This window comes from Vidua chalybeata, chromosome 6, assembly GCF_026979565.1.
Source record: "Vidua chalybeata isolate OUT-0048 chromosome 6, bVidCha1 merged haplotype, whole genome shotgun sequence".
In the NCBI taxonomy this organism is placed as follows: Eukaryota; Metazoa; Chordata; class Aves; order Passeriformes; family Viduidae; genus Vidua; species Vidua chalybeata.
The window spans coordinates 55,970,765-55,996,650 of NC_071535.1; the positions used below are offsets into that span (position 1 = coordinate 55,970,765).

Genomic DNA, 25,886 nt, shown 5'->3' on the forward strand with positions numbered 1-25,886 from the left:
GGTGCCTCGCGGCTGTTTTTGGGTGACTTTTGGCAACCTCGCGGCTCGGCGGCGTTGCCAGCCCCTCTCGGCGGGGGTGCCCCGAGCGCGGTGCGGGGCGGAGGAGGAGCAGCGGGCGGGGAAGGGCAGGGAAGGAGGGAGGGCGGCAGGGAAGGAGGGAGGAGCGGCCGCGGCAGCCCGAGTCCGGGGCAGCGCTGGGCGGACGCCGATGGGCATCGGGCGGCCGCGCTGGGCACCGGCACCGGGAGCCCGGCGCTGAGAGCGGGGCTCGGCGCTCGCACGGGGCTCGGACGGGGCTCGGGGGTCGCGGCGGGGCCCCCCGGGCCGGGGCGATGCCCCCCTGCAGCCGCACGGACTGAGCCGGGGCCGGCCCGTGCATGGCCCAGCCATGGAGGTGGTGGACGAGACGGAGGCTCTGCAGCGCTTCTTCGAAGGTAACGGGGGCAGCGCCGGCCCGGACTGCCAGGGATCGGCCGGGATCGGCCACGGCGCGCCCTGCGGTGGGCTGGGTGGGAAGGGAGCGTGAGGCTCTTCCAGTGCCACCCCACTGCCAGGGGCAGGGACACCTTCCGCTATCCCAGGTTGCTCCAAGCCCCGGCCAGCCTGGCCTTGGACACTTCCAAGGATGAGGCGGCCACAGCTTCTCTGGGAAACCCATTCCGGGCCCTCAGCACCGATACAGGGAGGAATTCCTTCCCAGCATCCCGTCTAACCCTGTTCTCTGGCAGTGGGAAGCCATTCCCCCTTGTCCTGTCACTCCAGGCCCTCTGTCAAAGTCCCTCTCCAGCTCTTCTGGAGTCCCTTTAGGCACTGAAAGGGGCTCCAAGGTCTCCCTGGAGCTTTCCCTTTTCCAGGCTAAACAATCCCAGCTCTCCCAGCCTGGCTCCATACCATCCTAGCCAGCTCTGGAATGGCACAGATCCCTGTCCCAGGGCACAATCCAGGGACAGTTGTGCATCCTCCAGTGCACGCTGTGGGTGCCAAGCTGGATATCCTGGGAGTTGTGCTGTGCTGTGCCTTAGATTCCCACTGCGACCCCAACAAGGACCTTGGAATGTCCCTCACCATCCTTGGAGCAGGAGCAGGCTCACAGCAGTGGCTCTGGCCTATGGATCCCAGATCTTTTCCGGAGCCTGGATCCTTGTGGACACTGCATGGCTGTGGATCACTCTCCTTCCCACCAGGGTTGGAAAAGTGATTGGGAAGAGAATTTGGCTTCTGTTGGATGAAATGTGGTTGCTCATGGCTCAACTGGGATGTGTTGGGAGCCTGATCCCATTGTTGTTCCTGCCTCGGCTCCGTGTTCTCTTCCCTGCTCTGGCCTTGGCACGCTCCGCTCTTCCTTGTGGAGTGGCTGTTCCTTCTACTTCCCCTTCATTGCGTTGTTTCCCTCCCTTGTTTTCCAGAGGGTCGCTTGCCAGGCCAAGGTTTAATTGCCATGGGCTATGTCCTTTGGGATGAGCTCCTGGCACATGGATGTGCTGCTTGAGGGAATAACATGCCCATCCTGGCGAGGCTCTGTTGCCCTGGATGTGCTGCTTGAGGGAATAACATGCCCATCCTGGCAAGGCTCCATTGCCCAAACAGATCCTGGGGTGGATCCCAATCCATGGGTCAGCTTTGGAGCTGGGATCCCCTTTGGAGCAGTGGGATTGAGCAGCCAGAGCCCCCAGAGGCAGTTGGGGTAATTGTGGTGTCATTGGTGGATTCTTTGGCTGGAAGAAGGATTTGTCCTGGAAAGTGGGAACAGAAGATGTTCTTGGGAGTGAGTGGAAGCTCAAACTGCTTCCTCCTTGCTTCCCTCTCTCCTGGCATCCATGTGACCTCTCAGTAAGGCATCTCTTCTTCAAAGGAAAAAGCACCCCCTGTTAGTTCCAGCCATGATCCCAGATTCCCAGGAGCCCCAGGATTAGCAAGGATGGGAAGCCTCACCACGAGGGCTCTTATTGGCCACTCCCAGCCCATGTTCCCTGCAGCCTTCTGGGGTTTCCTTTGGTTTTAGGATTTCACTGGGCCAAGCTCCTACATCCTCCTCTCCCACTTCCCATCCTGGGGGTGCTGAGCACCTCCTAGGAGTCCTGCAGAGCTCTGGCTCAGCATCCCAATGTTATTTTTGGACCAGCTCTCTGTCTCTTCAGTTGGAGACATGGAATGTCTCCCTCTCCCCAAAGCATCTTTATTATAACATGGAGATTTCCTTCTTTTACTATTTTCCTGTTCTTTCCGGGTGCTGGGGGTGATCCTGCTCGAGCAAGATGACTCCAAGAGATCCCTGACAAAATCAGCCATCCTGGGATTCTTCCTCTCTATTTTCCTCCTTCCTTTTTTCTTCCTTTTCTCCCCCTTTTTCCTCCTCCTTTCTCCCTTTTTCCTCCTCCTTTCTCCCTTTTTCCTCCTCCTTTCTCCCTTTTTCCTCCTCCTTTCTCCCTTTTTCCTCCTCCTTTCTCCCTTTTTCCTCCTCCTTTCTCCCTTTTTCCTCCTCCTTTCTCCCTTTTTCCTCCTCCTTTCTCCCTTTTTCCTCCTCCTTTCTCCCTTTTTTTTTATCTCTTTCTCCTTCTTTCTTTTTCTCTTGAATCAAAACCATCCTGTCCCTGTAAAAACCCAGGATCAAGGAAACTGCGCCTGAAGGATATTTCTTACCCTCAGCTATAAAATCCTTCTTAACACCTCTCTGAGCCAAATATTCCATGGAGCACAACTTTGTTTGGGCAGCTCGATCCCTTTCTTGCTGTTATTCCAGAGCATCTGTTCTGACACGGAGCTGGAGGGGGAGAGGGAAGAGAAGAAAGTTTTGCCACCAGAAATTGCTGCTCAGATTTTCCCTCTTGTGCCAGGTTTAATTGTTGAGCTCCAAGGAATTCTGAGGCCAAAGTGATCCTCTGTTTTTTTGGGAGTGAAGGTCAGGGCCTTAAATCATGGCATGGAGTTGGATTTACTCTGGAATCTGGCCCTCCTGAGGAATTAATGGTTTTTGGATGTGGTAAACAATAGATCTGTTAGAATTTAATAATTTACAGGAATGAATTAATTATCCCATCACTCCTTTTAAATTTATCACTAAATTCTCATCATAAGGAAATCATTTTCCAACCTATTTTTCGCTTGGAGTGAAATATTTTCTTGTTCTTACGGATCATCCCACCCCTGTAGAGTTTTCTTCCTGCAGGCTGAGAAGCCTGGAATAATTTGGGAATTCTCATTCCTTTCCTTGACTCTGATTTTCCCAGGATCTGAGCCTGCTGTAAGCAATCCCAGAAAACTTAAGAGGAATCCCTGAGCCCTTGGTATTTCCTAGTGTCAGACAAGGATTAACTGGACTCCTCATGGAGACGTTTGGGAGTGGGGGCTGTGCTGATGGAGCTGGGGAAGAATCGGTGCCTGTGGTCATTCCAAATCCTGGAATTTGGCTGGTCCCCTCTGCAGAGCCAGGCTTGTTTTGGGAAGCAAATACTCCCAAAATATCAGGTCTGGTTGATGCCCCTGGTTTTCTCAGCTGTGAGAGGTGGACCTGGATTTTCCTAAGTTTTCCTTGGTGTTTGCTCGGGCAGGATTTCCTTGTTTCCCTGGGTATCCTTTGTTTTCCTGGGTATCCTTTGTTTTCCTGGGTATCCTTTGTTTTCCTGGGTATCCTTTGTTTTCCTGGGTGTCCTTGTTTTCCTGGGTGTCCTTGTTTTCCTGGATATCCTTATTTCCTTGTGTATTTTTGTTTCCTAGGTATCCTTGTTTTCCTGGATATATTTATTTCCATGGATGTCTTTGTTTTCCTGGGTACCCTTTGTTTTTCTGGGTATCCTCGTCTCTCTAGATATCCTTGTTTTCCTGGATATATTTACTTCCATGGATATCCTTGCTTTCCCAGATATCCTTATTTCCCTGGAATATGGCTGTCTGCTCTTTGAGGGTGAGATCTGAGGCATGTGAGGATGGAGAAGCAGAAAAGTGATGGGAAGGATCCCAGGTTTTGCTCTGGTATTTGGGATAGGCTAGGGAAAAGTCTCTGAGGGAAAAGATGCATTGGAAATAACTTCATGCTTTCCTGGGATGAATGTGCTGGGAATGCAATCCTGGCTTTCCATACTGAGTGTCCTCAAGCTGGGTTTCCCCTGTGTTGGGAAGATTCTTGTCTTCAGGCACATGGTGGAATTTTTGGGGTTTTGCTATGCAGGGCCAGGAGTTGGACTTGGGTGATCTTCATGGATCATCCCTTCCCACTCAGGAATCTTCCCAAACTCCATGGTTTGTGTTAGCACAGCTGATCCATGTGTTTGGAGGTGTCCAGGACGATCCTGCTGAGGAGAGCTCAGGCAAAAACCCTGGAGCAGTGAGCGTGGGATGCCGGAGGGTTCTGGCAGGGGAGGGAAAGGAGATTTCCATGGGTTTGGGAGTGTTCCTGGAGCGTTTGTGTTTGGATTCAAAGGAAAAGGAGGGAGTTGACAGCGTCTGACCCTTGGCTGGCATCCTGCTCCCAACCTTTCCCTTGCTCCCGCCCGCCCCTGCCTCAGGGAAACGCTTACGCCACGGCTCAGCTATTTGGGATCCCTCTCCCGGCTAATTTATGAGATAAGGGCTTGGGGAAGAATGTACAGCAGGAAAGATGTTGGGAGAGGGGCCGGCGGGGGCTGGGAAGCGGGAATTCGGGAAAGGAGCAGAGAAAGGAGAACGAGCACTGGAAGTTGAGCAGGTTTGGGGTCAAGGTGGAGCTGAGAAAGACAAGAGTTGGTTCAGCAGAAAGGGAAGATTTCCATGAAGGTTATCCAACAGCTCCACAGGTATTCATGGAGCACAAGTGGCTGGAACACTGGGAATAGTGTCCGTGGAGCAGCCATGTGGCTGTGCAGGGGTTGCTGGGCTGTGTGTGCACAGGAATCTCTGAGCTCGGAGTGACCAGGCGTGGATGGTTTTGCCTATGGGAATGTTTGGATATGTGTGATCGTGGAATCCTGGAATGGTTTGGGTGGGAAGGGACCTTAAGGATCATCCAGTCCCACATGGACAGGGACACCTTCCACTATCTCAGGTTGCTCCAAGACCCAGCCAACCTAGTCTTGGACATTCCAGAGATGGGGCAGCCACAACTTCTCTGGAAAATCCATTCCAGGGCCTCACCACCCTCCCAGGGAAGGATTTCTTCCCAATATCCCATCTAAACCCTCCCTCTGTCATCCACAAGTTCTCTGGAGAGCCTGTTCCCATGTTCCCGGTGTTGGTAACACTCCTGGTGATTTTGATTACGGAGCACTTGGTGCCTGTGAGGAGGAAGTGTCACCCTGCAGGAAGAGGTCTGGAACATTTCCCTGTTTTCCTTGGATGAAGGAGTATGGAATACTGGAGCTGAGGCAGTGAGGTGACCCCAGGACAGCTGGGATTGCCCCTTGTCTCCCATGCTGGGCCATAAGGGGGATTTGGTGGTGGTGGTGGGAATGAGTGGAGAAGGAATTTGCTGGTCAGACTCCTGCTGGTGTAAACCAGCATATCCATGAGAATCCAGGGGCTGCTCCCAAAGTCTTCCTGTTGCTTTGGGATGTCGTGAGGCTGAAAACTGGGAGCAGAAAGGACAGTGGAACCTGGGGGTCTGTCCTGGTGTCCCGTGTTTTAGCTTCCTGGGCTTGACATAGAAATGCAACTACATGGATCAGAACATCGCTTTTCATGGAATGCCTTAAAAAAATGGCTCTTTTGGGGCTTCCTGCTCACTCGTCACCCTCTGCCTGCCCCCAAATCCATTTCCAAGGCTTGATGTTGGAGAGAGCTTTTCCCACACGCAGCTGCTGTGGCAGGGGGAGAACACCTTGGAAAAGCCCAGCGTGATCCCTACCGGGGGGGGCTTCTGGCTGCGGGAGGAGCGGCTTGGGGATGAGGTGGCGGCGCAGGTGACAGTCGCTGCGGGGCCTGGCTGGCGCCGCGGGAAGGTAAGAGGCTTTGCCCGGAGTTCTTTGGGAGCCGGGAGTCAGCCCGTGCCGGAATGGGCCCGGGGAAGCTGGTACAGCACAAACACATGACCATCCCTGCGGGTAATCCCCTCGCGGTCCCAAATCCCAGTGCGGAGCGGCAGCCGCCCGGCCGCCTCCCCAGCCCTCCCACTCTTCCTGGAGGGAATAGAAAAACCAGCAGGCAGCAGCAGCCCTGGGAGCTGGAGGAGCTGAGCTCAGGGAATAATGACACAAGGAGAGAGCAGGGATACGGCGGGAGCTTGACATCTGCTCTCACCATGCTCAGGATGCGCTGGATCCGAGCAGGTAACGGCACAGACCCCCCCAGCCCTTCCATGGCTTGCCTTGCTTCCCCCTCTGCCTTTCCATCTCTCTTCCCAATGGGACTGGTCCCTGGTTCTCCTCTCTCTTCCCTCTGTTTGAAGCTTCCCTGCCTGTCCTGCTTGGTCAGCCCTCAACCAGAAGCAGGTGACGTGAGGATGCTGCTGAGTCCAGCTCAATCCCAGGGCCTGAGCAGAGCAGGGAAGAGACAAAAACATTCCCTTGAGCTCATCACCACACCCAGGTGGCATTCCTGGACACTGGGGGAAAGCTGCCACATCCATCCCAATAGGAGATTCCTGGAGTCTCTTCAGCCAAAAGACTCATCCTTGTCCACTCCTCAGGGAAAGCCTGGTGCCAAACTCCACCACTGCTGGCATGGTCTTGTGATGGTTTTGCTGGTGCTTCTCCGTCCCATTTCCCCAAAACTCCTTTATCTGGACCCCAAAACTCCTTAATCCTGGGAAAAGAGCAAGACACATCCAGGCGGAGTAAGACCAGAGAGCTGTTCATGAGAGGGTGGATCCGTAAAGCCTGATAAAGGGCAGGCTGGGATTTGGAAAGGTGATGTCAGCACGAGGCTCCATCAGGAGGAACTTTGCCCACGTCCTGGGTAATGCCCCTTCCATAGGCTGGTGCCCTGGGAGCAATGCCTGGACGCAGACAGGGAGAAACTTCAGGAAGAGGTGGCAGTTGGGGCGGATTAGAGGGAGTCGTGCTGGAGGTGTGACCAGGATGGAGACGGTGACACAGAGATCTGGCTGAGCCTGTGCGTGGGATGGGGTGTGGAAGGGCTGCTGCATGCATGGAGATGGGAAAGGAATCCTGGTCAAGGAGGAGCCGTGGGATGCTGGACGGACAGGTTTCCCTCTGCTTCACCCTTCTCAGGGAGAGCCCTTTCAGGACAGTCATCCCAACTGCCAGAAAGAGGGAATTAAATGGCTCCTGGGCATGGTTATTTCAAGGAAGAGAGATAGAATCCTGCTCTGCTTTCCCTCTTCTGGATAAGGGCCTTATGGATTTCTCCTGGTGGGAATGGCTGGAGTGATCTTGTGGTGAGGGTGGTGGAACAGGTTGCCCAGAGAAGCTGTGGCTGCCCCATCCCTGGAAATGTCCGACACCAGGGTGGATGGGGCTTGGAGCAGACTGAGGTACTGGAAGATGTCCCTGCCCATGGCAGAGAGTGGATGATCCTTACAGTTGCTTCCAACTCAAGCCATTCCAGGACTCCATGATCCAGAGCTGGGAGCTGTGCTAGGAAGGTGCAAGTGAACTCATGGGCGCTTCCCAGCCCATGCCTTGGATCCCTCTTGTATATCCCAGCCTGAGGATGGCGTTGCACCGGCACAGCTTTGCCGCCCTTGCCGGGGAGCCCTCCTGCCTCTTCCCAGTGGTGTTGCTGCCTGGACTTTGCACTCTCCGATAAGAATCCCGGGACACTGAATGTGCCTGAGGAATGATTAACCAACGTGTGCCGTGCCAGAGGACAAGGGAGCAGCTGTGGCTGGAGACACAAACAGGAACAGTCTCGTGGCTTTTGCGGCCAAGCTGGTGCTTTCTGGGTGCCCATCCCGTGCTCGAGCATCATTCAGGAGGGACAACCCTCAACATGGGACATTTCAGAGGGATACCAGGACTAAGGGTGGACAGACAGTGATAAGACAGTGACAGAGAGCGGGGAGGTGTCCTGCTGCTGTAGAGGGTAAATGGGAACTCTGAGACGTGGAGGGTGGATTGATCCCTGGAAGTGTCCAAGGCCAGGTTAGACAGGGCTTGGAGTAACCTGAGTTAGTGGAAGGTGTTCCTGCCCATGGCAGGGAATGGAACTTGGATGAGCTTTAAGGTCCCATCCAACCCAAACTACTCCAGGATTCTATGATTGTGTACCATGCTTGGCTATCTGGTGGCTCTCACTTTTATTTCATAGATATATCCTTTTATTCCAACTGACTGGCATGCTTGGCATGCCCTTGCTTATCCAACAGACCTTCCTTCTCCCCGTTCTTCCCACACAGCAGGACATGTAATCGTGGAATGCTTTGGGTTGGAAAGGACATTAAAAATCATCCAGTTCCACCCTGATCCACAGCATCTTCTCCCTGATCCAGTGGTGCTGGATGATGTGGTCAGCCCAGGAACCCACACTCTGGGCCGGCTCCCAGCGGCACCTGGAGCACGTTCAAGGCACATTTGAAGGAAAGGCCTCCTTCCCGAGGGAAAATGTAACATGACACTCAGGGTCCGCCACTTATCTCACTGAACTTTGGCTGCTTTGGGGCAGTTACTCCAAACAGGGAGAGGGAAAGGTGGGAAGAGTGGCCAGGCCTGGCTGCAAATGGAGGGGGCAGAATTCTTATGGAATTCCCTGTCCACAAATGTTCCCAAGTGCAAACACTTGTGTATTTCCCTGTGTTTTGGGGTGGTTGGGAGGAGAACTGGTTGGAAAAGCCAAGGCTAGAGTTTTAAACAGCCTCAGAGTGCTTGGATCCAGCCTGGATGTAAAAACCAGGCATTAAAGGAATTTTTGCCTGGGTTGATTTGATTTTCCCTGTTTTTTTCCATGGAGTCTTTGGGTATCACCCCAACTTTGCTATGGAGTGGCAAATTGTTCTTTGTAGTTTGGTGGGGAGGAGACAGTGCAGAGGGCGTGGGGTAGGCATGGGACAGGATTTTTGGAAGACTCAGGTGGGATATCCAAAGAACTGGAAGTTTCATTCATTGATTTATAGAATTTATGGAAAGGTTTGGGTTGGAAGGGACCTTAAATCCCATCTTGTTCCATGGGCAGGGACACCTTCCACTATCCCAGGTTGCTCCAAGCCCCATCCAACCTGGCCTTGAACACTTCCAGGGGTTGGGGCATCTACATCATTTATGGCTTTTAATCCTGAGTGCCAATTGCTTGAAATCCACATAAACAGGAAAGCAAACATCTTATCAGCCTGCTGGATCTTGGGTTATCTCCTGTGTTATGACTAGCCAAGGTTTATGGACATTGATTCGTGGAAGCATTAAAAAGGATGCTTTGACTTTATTGGGAATTAAACACCTGCTTAAGTAAAGGAAAACTTGGAAAACGGAGCTTTATAAGGGCCATCAAACCTTTTTACAGTAGACTGCTTGCTGATAATGCGGTCAATGCTCCTCTCCTGAACAGACATGGGGTTTTCCCAGATGAGATCCCATCTATCCTAAAATCTGAGGAGTTCTGGGCAGGGGGAAATCCTACCTGTCCATGTCCCCTCTGTTCTGTCTTGTTTTAATTCAGTTTTTGGGAAGGGGTATTGGAATGGAGAGGCTGATGTGTAGGGAAGGCCAAGCCTGGATTGGACAGGGCTTGGAGTAACCTGGACTAGTGGGAGGTGTCACTGTCCATGGAAAAGGTGGCACTGGGCGATCCTTAAGGTCCCTTCCAACCCAACACATGCTGGGTGATAAATGATATTCCAAAACTCACCTCATGGTGTTGAGGAGCCAGAGGGATACAGGGAACAGCCCTGTGAGGACCTGCAGGCTGGGAATAGCTTTCACTGCCCGGGGTGAGGAGTTTGGATGCTGAAAGTTGTGCTGGTGTTCTCGGGAAGAAGAATTGGACAAACTCAACCCAGTCCAACAGGATGGGCTGTGGAACGTCAAGGTAGGGACCTTTCCTACTTCCTGGTTTTTAAGCACACATTGTGCGGTTCTGGACACCCACTGGGCATCTGTGGATGCAACAGGTCAGGAATGATAACTGAGAGGGATTTTTACAGGATTTCCCACCTGTAAAAAGTCAGGTTTTGAAAATCCCTGCAGGATCATGGAGTCGAACCATTCCCCATTCTCATGTTGTTAAGGTGTTTTTCCCTCATTGCCAGTTGTGTTGCAGCAGGGATTAGCTCTGAAGGTTTTTCCCCACTGCCACAGAGAGTTTATCCATCAGATTGAGGTCCCCATCCTGGTTTTGCCAGGAGAAAAGGGCTTTGCCATCTCTTCCTTTCTTGTATCCGTATAATCCCTTGTAGAGGCAATTGAGCAGAAACAAGAGGCCTGGAATCTTGGGAGTTTCTTTCACCCCATGTGAGCCGAAATCATGGAATCATGGAGTGATTTAGGTTGGAAAAGCCTCCTGGGACCATCCAGTCCAACCATTCACCTGGTGTTGCACTACCAAGACCACCACTATCCCACGTCCCCAAGTGCCACATCCACACAGATTTTTAATCCCTCCAGGGAGGGGGACTCCACCACTGGAGCCTGTTCCAATGCTTTACAACCCTTTCCATTAAGGAATTTTCCCTAATATCCAACCTAAACCTCCCCTGGTGCAATTTGAGGCCATTTCCTTTTGTCCTGTCCCATGTTCCTTGGGAGCAGAGCCTGACCCCCACTTGTTTCCTCTCAGGGAGTTGTGGAGACCAAGAAGGTCCCCCTGGAATGTTTTTGACCCCGATCCCTTCCTGGGGGTCTCTGCTAGGAAAGTCCTTGTGCCTGGTATTTAATTTGGACATGACTCTTTCCCACCTTCCCAAGCAACCTCCTGATCCTCTCCTCCCCATGGCACATCCTCAAGCATCATTCCAGGAACCTGCCCTCTGGATTTGGGCTCCTCCAGCCAGCCCAGCGCTTTGAAGTGATCCTGGGAACACCCAGGGAGCATGCTGGATGGACGGGATCCAAGCAGCACGTTTGGTATCTCGGCTGTATTGTCTGGGAAGTGTTTGCTAAATCCCTGGAGCAGGAAATATGTTCCAAGATGGCTCAGAAAAGGCAAACAAGGTTTTTTTTTTAAAAAAAAAGAAACCTCAGTTCCCTGTGAAAAGTGGATGTGGGAATAGCCAGCATGGCAGTAATCCCTGGGGAATTTTGGGGTTTCAAAAGTGAGTTCATTTGCGTAGAATTCTGGAGTGGTTTGGTTTGGAAGGGACCTTAAAGACCATCCAATTCCACCCCTGCCATAGGCTTATGGAGACAGAAATGACAGCCCTGGACCTGTCACACTTCTCTTGGTCGTGTTAGATCCTGGAAAAAGTGGGATTCTCCTTGAGAGCTTTGTGTCACATGGCTGAGGAAGCTTTTGACACTCCTTGTGATGATTTTCTTGGGAGATAACTCCGGAGCAAATGTCCCAGCTGTGTGAGCAGCAAGAAAACCCTGGTGACCCAATGCTCCTCCTTGTGAAAGACCCGTGGTAGTTGCACAAAACTTGGGATGGCCCTTCCCAAGCCCTGGAAAAAGTCCCATCTAGATAAATGGCTCTGCTTTTTCCTCCCAGTCTCCTCTGGAGATTGTCCAGCCTGGACAGACCTTGGTGCCTCCCAGTTGGAAGGGAGGGAATGATGTGTTTGATCTGGACACGGTGTTCCCGGCGATGCTTGGCTGCCTCTGCTCTTGTACCCTGGTGCTGCTCCATTCTTAATCTCCCTTCCTAAGGATTGTTTTGTGCTGAAGGGGTTTCCAGGAGAGGCAGCACCTCTCCAAATCCTGAGCTATCCCGAGTTCCCTCTGTGTGTGGTGTGGATGTCTTAGAGTTGGACTGATCGTGGCTCATCGCTCATCCTGGCTCTCCAGATTCCCTAAGAGCCTTTCCAGAGCCACAGTGTTGCCCTTCAGCGAGGTCAGTGTCCAGGGACGGCATCCCTGGGTTCCTTATTTGGAACTAGAAGAGCAGCGGGATCACAGCTCAGGATCTGCCATCTACTTGGTCAACTCCTTGTGGTTCCCTGAGTGTTCCCTCTCCTGGTCATTGCCAAGCATGGGAAAGCTCTGGGCAGCTGGATGGAGTCTCTTCTTGGTACTGGTATGTAGCTGCTAATTATATTATTAATTTTTTATCCATTCTGACAATAATTCTCTCTGAGGGAATGGTGTGGGATATGGATATGGACCTTCACCACCACGGCAGTGTCCAGGAGCTCATCCACGTCATGTTATCCTATGGAAAATGTCCCTCCTGTCCCCTCAAAGCTGCAGTCTGGATAAAACAAGGTCAGGTGAGGCACCTCAGCCGAAGGGATCCTCAGGAGCTTTTCCCCATCCCTGTTGTCCCCTGGGATGAGCCCCCAGCCTTGTACAGCGGGAGCCGCCAGATGAAGTGACCTCCTCCGGTCCTGTTGTCCCTGCTCCAACACCCTCATCCCGGGAAGGGAGATAAAGGCGTTGTCTCCAAACAAACAGGGCAATGTGCCCCCCTGGGCAGGCACCTTGGAGCCTCCCAAATGGAGCCGCTGTTCCTGCCCTCGGAGAGCATGAATGGACAAGCGCGGCATTGACGGCCGCGGGGACAGGGACAAACGCGCCTCTGTGTCCCTTCTCACACCTTCCCCTCCTCCTCCTCGGCCCCCGTTCTCCCAGGACAATGGCTCCATCCATGCCAAGGTTCACAGCTGGCAAGGGCGGGGGAAAGGCCAGGACAAGGGTGGGGAGCTGCCAGGAGAAAGGGATGCGGGAGGGAGAACAGCTTTGGTGAGGGGAGATGGGAGATGAGGGGAAATTCCAGGAGGGTTGGAGGAGAGAAGGTGCTCAGAGGGAGGGCTCAGGGAAGTTTGGGAGGGAGGATCATCCTTTCTGCCTCCTTTTCCTGCAGTTTCCCAAGGAACATGCCCATGGCCTGCCATGGCACAGCAGGATAATTTCCTCTGGCTCCTCACACTTCCTGTGACTTGGGATGACTCCCACCAACACTTTGTCCTCTTGGGAATGGGGAATGGAGGGTTTTATCTCCTTATCCCTGAGTTTGGGATGTTTCCCAGGGTCTTGTCCACCTCATCCAAAGGTGCTTTTGCCAAGTATATTAATCTGTGGATGTAAGCTAAGGAGTTGTGGGATTGTGTAGGAGCAGAGAGAGCTTTCCAGGGAACAGGGAGATGCTGCTGCCTCTGGACACTGAGTATTCAGGGAATCCTGGAATGGCTTGGGTTGGAAAGCACCTTAAAGATCATCCAGTTCCAACCCCCTGCCATGGGTTTGGTTGTACTTCCCACCAGGCCAGTTCATTATTCCAAGTGTTTTGCCTCTGGAGCTGGCTCACTGTTACCCAGGTTGTTGCTCCTGAGTCTTCCTGACATCCTGTAAATGGTCTTTTCTCCCTCAGCCTGGGGGTTTGGGTAAATCCCACTGTCCTGTATCCCTATCCCTGATCACTGCTTTCCCTGCTTCCTGCCCTGTCTGGCATGGGATAGTTTCTCTAGGAATGCAGAGGGGTTGCATTTGGGATGTTGGCTCACCAAGAACTCCCAGGAAGGAGGGGGTCAGGTAGTGGGAACAATCCTGGATGGGACACAGGGGATGGATGAACCTCAGCATTGCCAGTGACAGTCCCACCTTTTGTGATGGGAAGGGACATGGGCTGGGTTGGGATGTGGGGACCAAAGGTGTCCTAATCCAAAGGAAACTGCTCAAGGATGATATTCCTGGGGGGAGCAAAGGATGACAGTAATGGGATGAGGAGGGGCTGTGGATCAGAGAAAAGGCCTGGGATCCCCCGGAAATGCCTTGGGCAGCCGGGACTTCGCTCTGGGGTGGTCTTTGGGGAGCTGTGGGAGCGCTGGCTCCGTGTCCTGCTCCAGTTACAGGAGCCCTGTTTGGGGGCTGGTTATCATCCCAGGCAGGTAATAAAGAGCATTAATTAAGCAGGAATGCTGGCCAGGATCCAGGGGGAGCCAGGGGCTCCTCCAGGGTCACAAGAGGAGATGGAAGCAGCCCAGGGTTGGGCATTTGGGGCAGTAGGGACATCATCCTGCTGTTCTTTATGGAAGCAGCTTTGTCCAGGTATGCAGCCCAAGTCTCTGGATTTGCCAAGGTGGCAGGCATGGGAGGGATGCTATTCCCAGCTGGAGCAGCTTCTCCCTGTGTGGCAGAGCCATCCAGGATGGGAAGAAGCTCCGAAGCCAAGCACTGGCCCTGCGGCTCCCCGGGCTTAGGCGGTGTTTGGTTTGTTTGCCACGGCCCGGATTCCTGGTGCTCGCGGCCAGGCCAGCAGCCAATCCTCCCGGGCCGAAGGATAAACACGGCAGGAGGGAGAAGGGGGTGAGGAGCGGCGCGGGGCCCCGGGAATGTGCCGATGCTGCAGCCTGGCTTGAGGATTGCACAACCGAGCCCTGGTGCACGGACACAGGGATGAGCCCAGGGATGTGCCGGGGCTCTCCGCCTCGCCAAGCACTGGCACTGCTGTGGCATCCCAGGTAATTCCTGGTGGGGCTTTGTGCCGTGTGTCCTGCTCATCCGTGTATCCCACTGCTGCTCCATCACGTGCCGGAGGACCATAAGGAGGGGGACCACATGGAACCAGAAGCTCCTGGGGTTTCCTGATCCTATTCTACCGTTCACCAGTTTGGATATTTTATCACCTCCCAGGCTGTTCCATGCTTCAGTTTTCCCTGAAAGTTCTCTGGTACCTGGCTCCAATGGCACTGGGAAGTTCTGGGCTTGGCACAACCTCTTCTCCTGCTCCTTCTCCTCCTCCTCCTCCCCGGTGTCCCCCCACCCCTGGCTGAAGTTCCCCAGCCCCTGCGGAGTGCTGACCTCGTTGTCATCTCCAGCTTCCCACATCTGGTTCGTGTTAGCGCATCCCGGGATGAAGTTCTCCAGCTCTCTCCCTTCCTCCCACCCCCAGGTGACCCAGGCAGGATTAGGGGTGATTTGAAGACAGGCAACAGAGTAGGAATTGAAGAGGGAGGGGGGACTGTTATAAATAGAAATTCCATAAACTTCTCAGCCTATCACTCCAGGAAAATTCCGGGTTAAATCCCTCAGATCTGTAAATATGACAGTTCACAGAGGCCAGGCTCTGTTAACTCTTTCCAAGCCCTATGGCGTCGTGCCCATCTCTGGGAGCACCCAAAACTGGAACAAGGAGCTGGGAAGGTGCCACCAGGAGGGACGAGCCGGTCGGAGCAGGGGCAGGGAGGCGGCGGCAGCGTGAGAAGCACCTCTGTTGGGATGTGGAGCGTGTTTGGAGGTTTGGGGAAGGCAGAGAAAACCAGTCCAAACATTGGGATTCCTGACATTCTCACACGTCCGGGGGCCTCAGCCCGCCCGGCTCCGCTCACGAGGAGGGTGCTGAGGGTTTTAACTTCTTCGGGCAGAGGTTGGGGTTTTTTGGGATTGCCATGGCTCTTTTCCTGGAGAAGGGTTGGAAAGTGGAGCAGTGACATGGTGGGAGAGCAAGGTGGCAATGCCAGAGACAGGAGGAGAATGGGAGGTAGGGACCTGGCAGGTTTGGGATGGATGAGCTCAGTGCTTCCCTGGGCTCCTCCATCTTTCTTTGCTGGGATGAGATGTGGGAGCCTGTCCCATGTGGAGCCATGTGGGTGTTGAGCTTCCCTTTCCCTCCTCAGTGGCTTCCCACTAATCCCCACTTGGGAGGGGGAGGGAATGCTGGTGCCGTTGGGATCTCGTGACTATGGAGCAGTATTAGCTTTTAATTAATCACCTAAGCTGGCTTTGGTAAGAGCCCGGCTGCATGGAAGCTCTGGGCGGTGGGACATTGCTTGTCCCTGCCCTGATACCCCTGGATTTGTGCAAATCCCACTGTCCTGGAGCAGAGGAAGGTCCTTGATTTCTGGTGGGCAGCCACATCTCCCCTCCAGCCCTGACACACCTCTCGCGTCACTGGGCTTATCTCGCCCTCCCCAAGGTGACTTCAAGGAAGCAAAGGAATTCCTGAATGGTTTGAGTTGGAAGACCGTAAAGCTCATCCAGAACTGCCCTCTTGCCATGGGCAGGGACACCTTCCACTGCCCCAGGTTGCTCCAAGCCCCATCCAACCTGACCTGGAACACTTCCAGGGATGGGGCTTGGAGCCCCTCTGGGCACCCTGTGACAGGGCCTCAGCACCCTCAGAAAATTAGGAAGTGCAGCATCCTGCTGTCTATAGGGGGCTTCCCATCGTTCCTGGAGTGTTCCTGGGCTCCTCTTCCACCATGGAGGAGCTCCTGGAGTTTGGAGGTGTGAGGGAAACCTGCTGGGGTTGGACTTTTCTTGGACAAGGCTGAGTCACAAAAATTGGCCAAGTGCTCTTTTTGCTGCTTTGATCATGGAACCCAATGCTGAAACTTGGGATGAAGACAAGTTTCCTGATGGCCTTTGGGGTGGGTGTTTGCCAAAGGTATCCTGTGATTTATAGCCCAGGGGTTTTTTTTTGGCTAAGAGTGAGGCAACAGAGCACGGGGAGGATTCCCACCCTCTTGGAGTGCTCATCCCTGGCAGGAGGTTTCCGGGATGTTATGGGATGATGGTGAGGGCTTGAAGAGGTGCCTTGGGAGATGTGTTTGTGGTGAAGTGTTGGGAGCAGGCTGTGGCAGAGATCCTTAGGGGTGAGTGAGGGACACACGGATGGCCATCAGTGAGCTCCCATAACTCCAAGGACAAGAGGGTGGAGCTACCACATCCCAGGATCTTCAGGACAGGATGTGGCTGTCACAGTGGAGGGACAGAAACCACCCCTGTGCTCCCTAGGATCTGCAGCTCCATACTGGAGGTGCTGGCACAGCTGGAGATCCTGGAGGCTCTGCCTGCTCCATCCTCTCCTCACCTCAGTGCTCACCTGGAAGCAGCATCCTGTGTACCTGCTCCAGATGGATCCCATGTTCACATGCAAGAACATCCTCACCCTGTCCCCCAGGTCCCTGGGCTCTGCCACGGAGACGTCCCAAAAACAAACGGTTACCCAGGATTTCCCCCCCCCTCCAGCCAAGGTTTCTAAGGCAGAGATCCCTGTATCCACACACGCCCTGTCCGCTTGGCAGAATTCCTAGCTGGATTTATTTCTGCCGATTTGCCTGTCTTGGTATGAAAGGGATTTGCAGAGGGAGAGCTGCAATTGGCCGGGGTGGGCTGGAGCCCCCCGGGCCGGCCTTTGCGGATCAGTGGGTGACCTTTCCCGGGAACTTGGGGGATCCAAGCAGTCAGGGGCTTGTCCTGGGCTTTCACGTGGGGTCTTTCAGGATGGTCTTTCACTGGCTTTCTTATCGGAGCAGGGGGAGTTGGATCTTCTCTTCCACTTTCTTGGCCGTGCCTTTGGCACTGTGGGCTGACTCCGGCCCTGGCAGCCTCCGGACTCCCACTTGGGAGAGACAGATAAAGGAAGGATTTTCTGTCAACAAAACCCTGCCCAGCTTCCCTGGAACAGGGCAGGGAGGGGAGGAGGAGCCCTCTGGAGAAAGGACAGGGAAATCCACCGCCTGCCCATGGAGCAGAGGAGAGGGAGGAAGGTCGGGAGTTGATCCAGGTTGTGATGGAGAATTCCAGTGTTCTGCTAAAGGTCCAAAGAGAATCACAGAATGTCCTGAGTTGGAAGGGATCCCAAAGGATCTGGTTCCTGCCATGTGTCTACGTCACCACCCTGGCTTGTCCCATGTGCCCTATCTCCTGGGATGAGGCCTTACACTGGGATGCAGTGGGTATGGACCGCTGGCAATCCCCAGGGATCTGCTGATCTAGTGAGTCATCCCTGCCCATTGCGGGGGCTTGGAATGAGATGATCTTTAAGGTCCCTTCCAACCCATTCCGTTATTCCGTATAGCTCAGATCAGTTCCTTGACTGTGTAAGGGTCTGGTGGTGTTTCCAAGGCCCTTTCCTGTCCTTCTCCTGGCTCATGCCTCCACCTTCTCTCCTGTCCAGGTCACGACATTAATGGAGCTCTGGAGCCATCCAACATTGACACCAGCATCCTGGAAGAGTACATCAGCAAGGAAGACTCTCCAGAGATGTAAGTGCTTCCCTTGCTCTGCAGCAGGAACAGTGGTCCTTGTGGTTTTCCATGGAGATATCACAGAATCCTGGAATGGTTTGGGTGGGAAGGAACCTTTGGGTCAGAAGGAACCTTGAAGCCCATCCAGTTCCACCCCTGCCATGGGCAGGACACCTTCCAGTATTCCAGGTTACTCCAAGCTCTGCCCAGCCTGTCCTGGAACACTTTCAGGGATGAGACAGCCACAGCTTGTCTGGAAACCTGTTGAGCAGTTTGCAGCCCTGAAATTTGAGGAATCATTTAGGAATCACCTCTGCCCCTCCAGAGTCTTCCTGGATTTCTCTTTGCTCCTTTATCATTCCCATCTCTTTGTCCTGTCTCTTCCTGGCTTCTTACCTTCAAGTTTTCCCAGTCTTTTTTCCCCCTCTCTTTAGCCCCCACAAGGGCACCATAAACATTTTTCCTTGATCTGAGCACTGGGAGCTCAGATTAAATCCCCAGGACTACATGAGTTTGGAGAAGGGAAGGATCTCCCTGTGTACCCCAGCTTTGGGAAGGAGGATGGAGTAGACCTGGAGAGCACCAAGAGAAGCTGGGAGCAGGGTGGGGATCTTTGGCATAGCTGGCCTGTAAAACTGGAGCACAGTGAGCAGATCCTGCTGGCTACACATTCCTTGAGGTTGCTGTCCTGGGCACTTTAAAATTTCCTGGGCGGATTTTGGACTCTTCCATCAGTCCCACTGACCTGTTGCCCTGATGCTGTCCCATTTTCTCCCTCAGCTGCTTCCCTGAGATCCCTGCTCCCGCCAGCTACACACACCCCCAGCCCTCCAGCTCCGCCGGCATCCCCGCGCCTCCCGCCAGCTCCATCAGCAGCGTGAGCAATCCCTCTCCCAGCGCTCCCCTCCACCTCCCTCCCGCCGGCAGCCAGCTCCCCATCCGGCATGGTCCTCTCCTGGCCAATCCCTGCGGAGCCGCCTACGGAGCTCACCTCAACTGCAACAACAACAATGGGATGGTGGTGCCCAAGGGCTTCTTGGGTGGCCACTGCCTGAACAACGTGGTCCCTCCAATCAAATCAGAGCCCAAGGCCTCCTACGCACCTGGGTAAGTGGGAATGGGATGGCGGGATAAGGGTGGGTGCTGGCATGGAGGCTCCTCCAGGCTGGTGGCACCTGGAGGGTCCACAGAGCTGTGACATGTGGCAGCGTGGCTCTGTGGTAAGTCCTTGGTTTTGGATGAGTGGAGCTCCTGAAGCTTCCCAAGAGGTTTTTTGGGACCATCCCCCGTGCCATCGTAAAGTACTGGATACCTCTGCTGGACATCTGCAGGTGGGAGAACCTCGGAGCATTTTTGAAGGAGAAAGAGACACAGAATAAACTGGATCAAGACAAAATTCAGTCTCTGGGATGGAATTAAGTCTCTGGGGTGTTGCCATGACTATCCCAGAGGATACTTGCTACACTGGGCAGGGAGATGTTCTTCTCATGGCCTGATGTTGTAGATGCTCCGCTCCAGAGAAGGAGAAGATGGATCTGAGCTGGATGTGTCCTTTTCAACCAGCTCTGGGGAAGAGGAAGGGCAGGTTTTAAGATTGCTGATGGACCCAGCTGGAGAGTTATTCCCGAGAGGAGAAAGGATGTGGTTCCTGCTCTCCAGGATGGAAGGAAGGGAACAGTAACATCCCAAGGTGCTGTGCTGTGCTCCAACCTGGATATTTAGGTGGTGGTGTCCCCAGACAGCCTTCTTCCATGGGATTATGGACATAAGGACAGTGAGCCCAGGATGGCTCCAGGACTGGCTCTTCTCCCTCTTCCTTGTGCCCTCTAGTGTTGCCAGCAAGCACAATGTGGGCATTCCCAAATTTGGGAACACTCAGCCAATGACTTTCACCCTTTGGATGAACTTGGAAAGAGATGCCAGAAAGCTAAAAGAAAAAAATCTGCCTTTCTTTTATTCCCAGACCAGGGAGTTTTCCCTTGCAGTGATCCCAGAAGGATACCTGGAGCTTAGGGGGAATCAAAAGCATGTAGTGATGCCTTGTTATGTCCTTTTCTTCTGGATGCATCTGGAATTCTGCAGAATGTCATGAGTAAGGATCATGCCTTGCTGTCAGAGGTGGAGACCTCATTTGGATGTAGCTGAACTGGATCAGCCTTGATGGCAGCATTCCCTCAGCATTCCAGAATGACTCTTCCCCCTTGTGCCAGGCTTTTTCCAATGGAGAATCATGGAATATCCTGGGAGGGACACACAAAGATAATGGAGTCCTTTTCCTGGCCCAAGCATCCCATCATGTGCTCAGGGACAATGTGGTGGATACCCACAAACCCTTCCCTTGGACTGGGCACAGCCACGCCACCTCCCAGTGGGAATTCTGCAGTGTCCACCTTTTCCAGCCTCCTGGATTCCTTGAATTGTGCTGTTCCCTTTTGTTACTGGCCAAGACTTGGCTTGCTGGTGCATCCATAGGAAATACAGTATGAATTCAGGTCCCACATTGGCAAGGAGCCTGGAAATAATGCTGGGAATAGATGCTCCAGCCAGGCATGGGCAGGGAATGGTGGAAAGGTGCTCCAAGGGAAGGTGGAGGATGAGGGAAGTATGGCGAGGGTTTTTTTTGGGATCAACCTACCTCATCCCTCTCCAGCCTCTGCTGTGTGCAACTTCCTAAGGATAATCCAATTAATGGGCCTTGGGCTTCTCTGGTCCAGGAAGATCCTTTATCCTGATTCCCAGCTGGAATTGTGGGTGCTGTCAGGAGCAGAGTTGGTGCAGTGTGTCCTGTGCTTTTCCTCCCTTTCCCAAAATTCATTTGTTTTTTGGCTGGTTTTCATCCAAGAAGCACTGGAATTTGTCTGGGATTATTTCACATGCATAAAACTGATGGGGTAGAATGGATGAATGGAAAAGAATTCCCATGGAAAATGGGAATGTGCCATGGTCTCCCTCCCTGTCCCTGATGTGCCACCACACATGACCTAGTCCTGCCATCCCTAGCCATGGATGTGCTGGAAAAGGCAGCTGGGAGCTCCCACTTTCTTTTAGATAGTGTTTCACAGTCAGGGCCAAATCCTGCTCCTGGTGATGTTGGAATATATCCAAAGGGATACGGCAGGAACTGTGGTGGTGCTCAGGTTTGTACAGGCAAAATCCATCCATGGGCTTCCCAGATCCCCCAGAGCCTCCCATTTCATAGAATCATGGAATTGTTTGGATGTGAAGGGACTCTAAAGCCCATCCAGTCCCAGCACTTGCCATGGGTAGGACACTTTCCACTATCCCAGGTTGGTCCAAGCCTTTTCCAACCTGGCCTGGAACAGCTTCCCGGAATGGGGAGAGAGCTCTGTGCATTCCATTTGATCAGTGACAGTTCCATGGGAAGCACACCTTTCCCTGGGAAGCAGATACATTTGTTTGGCTTCTTTTCCCTGGAATTCTCACTGTCAGCTCAACAAAATGTCCCTATTCCTGAGCTCCAGTGGAAACACTGACAGTGATGGCAATCCCAGCTGGACACACTCAGTGTGTCCAGGATCTGCTGCAGGTGCACCTGGGATTCCCCTGCCAGATCCTGGAGGGTGCTTGAATCCACTTGGACCTCTTGGTTGTGCTGCAAGCTGGATTAAAATGACTTTCCCTTCTCTTTTCCCATTGCTCCACAGTACTTTGCCAGACTCTCCCCCGGATTCCGGATCGGAAGCCTACTCCCCTCAGCAGGTGAACGGTAAGTGCTTCAAAAAGGGAGAAGGAAAAAAAAAAAAAAATCCTAATCCAAACCCCAAATCCAGCATCCACCCCCTTTTTATTCCGTGAAAGTGGTTGGCTCTGCAATCTTTATCAGCCGGGAGAAAACAGGCGGCTGCACTACGTGGGGAGATTATCAGTTAGTAAATATCCCTCAGCTTTCGCCCATTGTTCCGCTCCCGGCTGTGGAATAGGGGAGAGGGACCGGCACAGAAGGAGAGCTGGGAGTCCACGGACACGGAATCCGTGGTGGGAATCCAGAATCCACAGACACTGAATCCGTGGTGGGAATCCGTGGGTGTGGGGAGATCGTGGCAGGGTGGGATGTGGAGCCCACCATCTGCCTCATCTTGCCCTCTGCCTCGGGAACACGGAGCGGGAGCGCGTCCCTGACATGGAACCCGGCTCTGGGAAGCAGCCATGAACCCGCCATTCTCCAGTAAGTTCCTTCCCAGCCATTCCCTCCCCTCCAGCTGGTCCCGAGGATCTTCTGCTCCCACTGAAATGGCCCAGGGAGCTGGGACCCCCTCCAGGGTCGCTGCAGGGTACTCCTGGCTTCTCCCAGGAAAGCCACCGAGGGTTGTTTGGTCCCTCTGGTGACCTTCACTGTTCTACCATGGAAAAACTCCTGGGGAAGGAAGGAGGGAAGGTTGTCCTGGTCTCCCTTCCCCCTCAGCAGGAGCACCCTCTTCCCCAGGCTCCAGCCCAGTCCCCACCGGGAGCAGTGCCTGCTCCTCTTTTTTTTTTTTTTTTTTTTTTTTTTTGATGGAAGAGGTCAAGAGTTCTGTTTATCTTGCTAAAAAAAATCCCTGGAATTCCTCCTGGCCCTTCCTTAAATATAACAAAGAGGCCGGGTTGCTCACCATGGGGAGAGCAGCTTTGGAGTGCTCAGAGCTCAGTGGGAAGGAGAGGAGGCTCCGGAGGGCACCCACAAAGCTGGGATCACATTCCCGGAGATGATTTTCCTTGGGTTTGGGAATGCGTTGGGCAAGCACATCACCTCCCTATCCTTGGCTGGGCTGTCCCTGAGGCAGCTCCCAGAGGAAGGCTGTCCCAGGATTGAGCCTGAAAGGAGGAATCCGGTTCCATGTGTGTGGAAAAGGGACTGAGAGGTCCCAGCAGGAAGCAGAAAACTTTAGAGGGAGCAGGACGGGTGAAAGCAGCCCTGCCCTGGCAGCCTTCAGCAGGAGGACCCAGCGCAAACACATTCCGATTTTCCAAACTTTCTGACAGGAGTTTTCCCATTCCTGGTCAAGCGCTTTGGCCTCATTACTCAACCCCTGCCTGGGTGTTCTGAGGCCAAAGTCCATCCAGCTCAGCCTGGAAAGATCCAACAGGTCCTTCCCTGCCGTCCCTCTCGGTGTTCCCAGAGGCTGTGCCTGGCTTGGCCAGTCCCTGGATGCGTTTTCCAGCCGGTTTTCCACATTGGAGCATGAAGAAGCTTTGTCTTGCATTTAAAACAAAGTCACTTTCTCTTCCTACCCTGCGGTTTTCTCATATCCCAGGAGTCAGTCCCTCATTCCTGTTGGGATTGTGGTGTTCTGTAGGGATGCCTGAAGGCACAGGTTGATGCAAATATCAGGGAAAGGCTGGAAAAACAGATGGGCTTTGTCCTGGTGAAGAAAAAGGAGGCTGGAGGCTGGAGAGAGACTTTGGACAAGGGCATGGAATGTCAGGACAGGGGGAAATGGCTTCCCACTACCAGAGGGACATTGGGAAGGAATTCTTCCCTGTGAGGCACTGGAATGGATTTCCCAGAGAAGTGTGGCTGCCTCATCCCTGGAAATGTTCCAGGCCAGGTTGGACAGGGCTTGGAGCAACCTGGGAAAGTAGAAGGTGTCCCTGCCCATGGAAGGGAGTGGATCTGGAATATTGAGGTTTTGAGGAGCAGGGCAGGAAGGGACATGGATTTGCATGTCCCTCCACACCCAAAGCATTTCTGTTGGTGCTGGTGTAGTCAAATTCACCCTAATTATAGAATGGCTTTAGTATCCCGTTCCAAATGGAGGAGGAGAAAGGTGGAATCACATTTGAATGTCCCTTTTTATTTATTTAAATTCAGGGATTAAAGCCTCCTCCTGGTTTCAGTTAAAATGTTTAAAGTGCCCCCTCAGAAATCCTCCCTGGAAGTGCTGGCAATGTTCAGGTAATTCCATTGACTCTTCTCCCTCACTGTCCCATGGAATGATAGAATCTTGGAATGGTTTGGGTGGAAAAGGGCCTTAAGGCTCATCCCATTCCAACCCCCTGCCATGGGCAGGGACACTTTCCCTAGCCCAGGTTCTTCCAAGCCTCATCCAGCCTGAGAATCCAAGATAACTGGGTCAGTTCTACACCTGGGATCAGGACACTCCTAACTTTGGCTCTTTCTCCCTTTCCAGATCCTCACCTCCTCCGGACCATGACTCCCGAAAATATGTGTCACATGACTCCCCCTTCCCGCCTGGAGCACCCTCCTCCTCCGCCGCCTCCTCCTCCACCCCCTCACCTCCAGGGTCCCCCCCCGCCACCCCCACCGCCCCCTCACCCCCTGCAGCCACAGCACAATTCCCACTTTCCCGGCCTGCAGCGGGATATGTTCCTGAAGGCCGAGCCCCTGATGCCTCCGTACAGCGTCGGGCCGGGAATGGCGCCCGCCGAGCTCCACCATGCCCAGCAATCCCAGATGCTGCACCAGCTCCTCCAGCAGCACGGAGCAGAGTAAGGCCTGGGAATGGTGAGGGTGAGGGAATGGGAGCTGGAGGTGCGTGGATTGCCTGAAGTGTGGGGTTTGGTGGTAGGAACAAACAAGGGAAATCTGTGGAAGGTTCCCTGCCCATGACAGGGGGTTGGAACCAGATGACTTTAAGGTCTTTTCCAACCCAAACCATTCTGGAATTCTGTGGAATTAAAGATGTGGCTCAGCACGAGTAGTGACCCAGACTCAGCAGTGTGGGATAAGGTGGGACAGTGCTGTGGGAATGTTGTGTTTTCCACGTGACATCCTGCTTGTCCTGGTCACGGTTGTGGATTGTCACCTCGCGACGCTCCGTTCCCTGCTGAGTCTTCCCGCGGTCTCCACAGCCTCCCGGTGCATCCCGCCAAGAAGCGGAAACACTCCGAGTCCCCCCCCAACACCCTCAACGCCCAGATGCTCAACGGGCTGATCAAGCAGGAGCCGGGAATGGGATCGGTGCCGCTCAATCCCGATCGCGTCCAGACGCCTCCCTGGCACCAGCCGGGAGCGCTCTCTCCAGGTACCCCCATTATCCCCTGAATTCCAGCCCCACTCCCGCCGGGCCAGGGGCGTGGGAGAAGGGAAGATGGTTGCCAGAGGTTGCCAACCTATGGGATCACCCTGGATCTGGTGCTGCCCTGGCAGTCAGGAGGGAAGCTTCAGGCAGTGCCAGTTGCTTCCTTGGGCTCCCACCCGTCTGGATACTCAGCTCAGTGAGTAAAATCAGGATTTAGTCCATTTTAACTGTTCCCCACAGGCCTGATTCAGGATAATGACAGCCTGAATGGCTCCTACCTGGATCCCAACTTCCAGTCCATCAAGTGGCAGCCACACCAGCAGAACAAGTGGGCAACTCTGTACGATGCCAACTACAAGGAGCTGTGAGTAATTCCTTTGCCACTGGAGAAAGTGGGATTCACATTCCTTGTGCAGGTGGCAAACCACTGGGGTTGGGAGCATCCCACTTGAAATATGGGATAAGGATCTCCCTGGGCTGGGCTTTGTGGTGGAGGTAATGCTCCCCATTGCCCCTTCCCTACTGGGAATGTTACTCCTCCACACTTTTTATGGATAATTAAGGAATAGCAGGAGGCATTTCAGCAGCTTTGGTGCCAGTTCCGCAGCCACTCAGACCTTGCTCACCATGGAAGGCTTTATTGGCAAATCCAGCCTTGTCCTGAGGAAGGTTGGGGTGAGCAGCATCTTTTCTCCCTCCCTAGGTTTACCAGGATCCTGGATTTTAAATTTAGGATTGAGAATTCCTAGTGTGGGTGGCTGGAGGTCGTCCAGAGCCACTTCAGGGCAGCTTGAGCAGTGTGGAAAGGAGTTGGAGGAGGAGTGGGAGGAGGAGGATGGGAGGACAGAGGAGGAAGGAAAGAGGGGGAAGGGGTTTAGGAAATCTAGGAAGTGGCAGAAAGGCCAGAGAGGAAGGCTGGGATGACCAAGAGAGGGAAGAGAGAATTGGGAAGGTGGGCTGGGAATTGAGGCAGCAGAGGGTGG

General features: G+C 53.6%; 1 protein-coding gene across 4 annotated transcripts in view; it reads left to right on the forward strand.

Moving 5' to 3' along the window:
* The first annotated feature begins 275 nt into the window (after window positions 1-275).
* Window positions 276-25,886, forward strand: part of MYRF (myelin regulatory factor) — a 44,286-nt gene continuing 18,675 nt past the window's right edge. For 3 of the 4 annotated variants that reach the window (XM_053945365.1, XM_053945367.1, XM_053945368.1), the window contains exons 1-7: window positions 12,172-12,223; window positions 17,854-17,941; window positions 18,704-19,030; window positions 21,589-21,650; window positions 24,052-24,370; window positions 24,734-24,906; window positions 25,144-25,267. In XM_053945365.1, the coding sequence (XP_053801340.1) occupies window positions 12,175-12,223; window positions 17,854-17,941; window positions 18,704-19,030; window positions 21,589-21,650; window positions 24,052-24,370; window positions 24,734-24,906; window positions 25,144-25,267 (1,142 nt within the window). In that variant the 5' untranslated portion in view covers window positions 12,172-12,174. Of the gene's footprint in view, window positions 435-12,171; window positions 12,224-17,853; window positions 17,942-18,703; window positions 19,031-21,588; window positions 21,651-24,051; window positions 24,371-24,733; window positions 24,907-25,143; window positions 25,268-25,886 lie in introns of those variants that run through there. The other variant, XM_053945366.1, reaches the window with a different exon arrangement.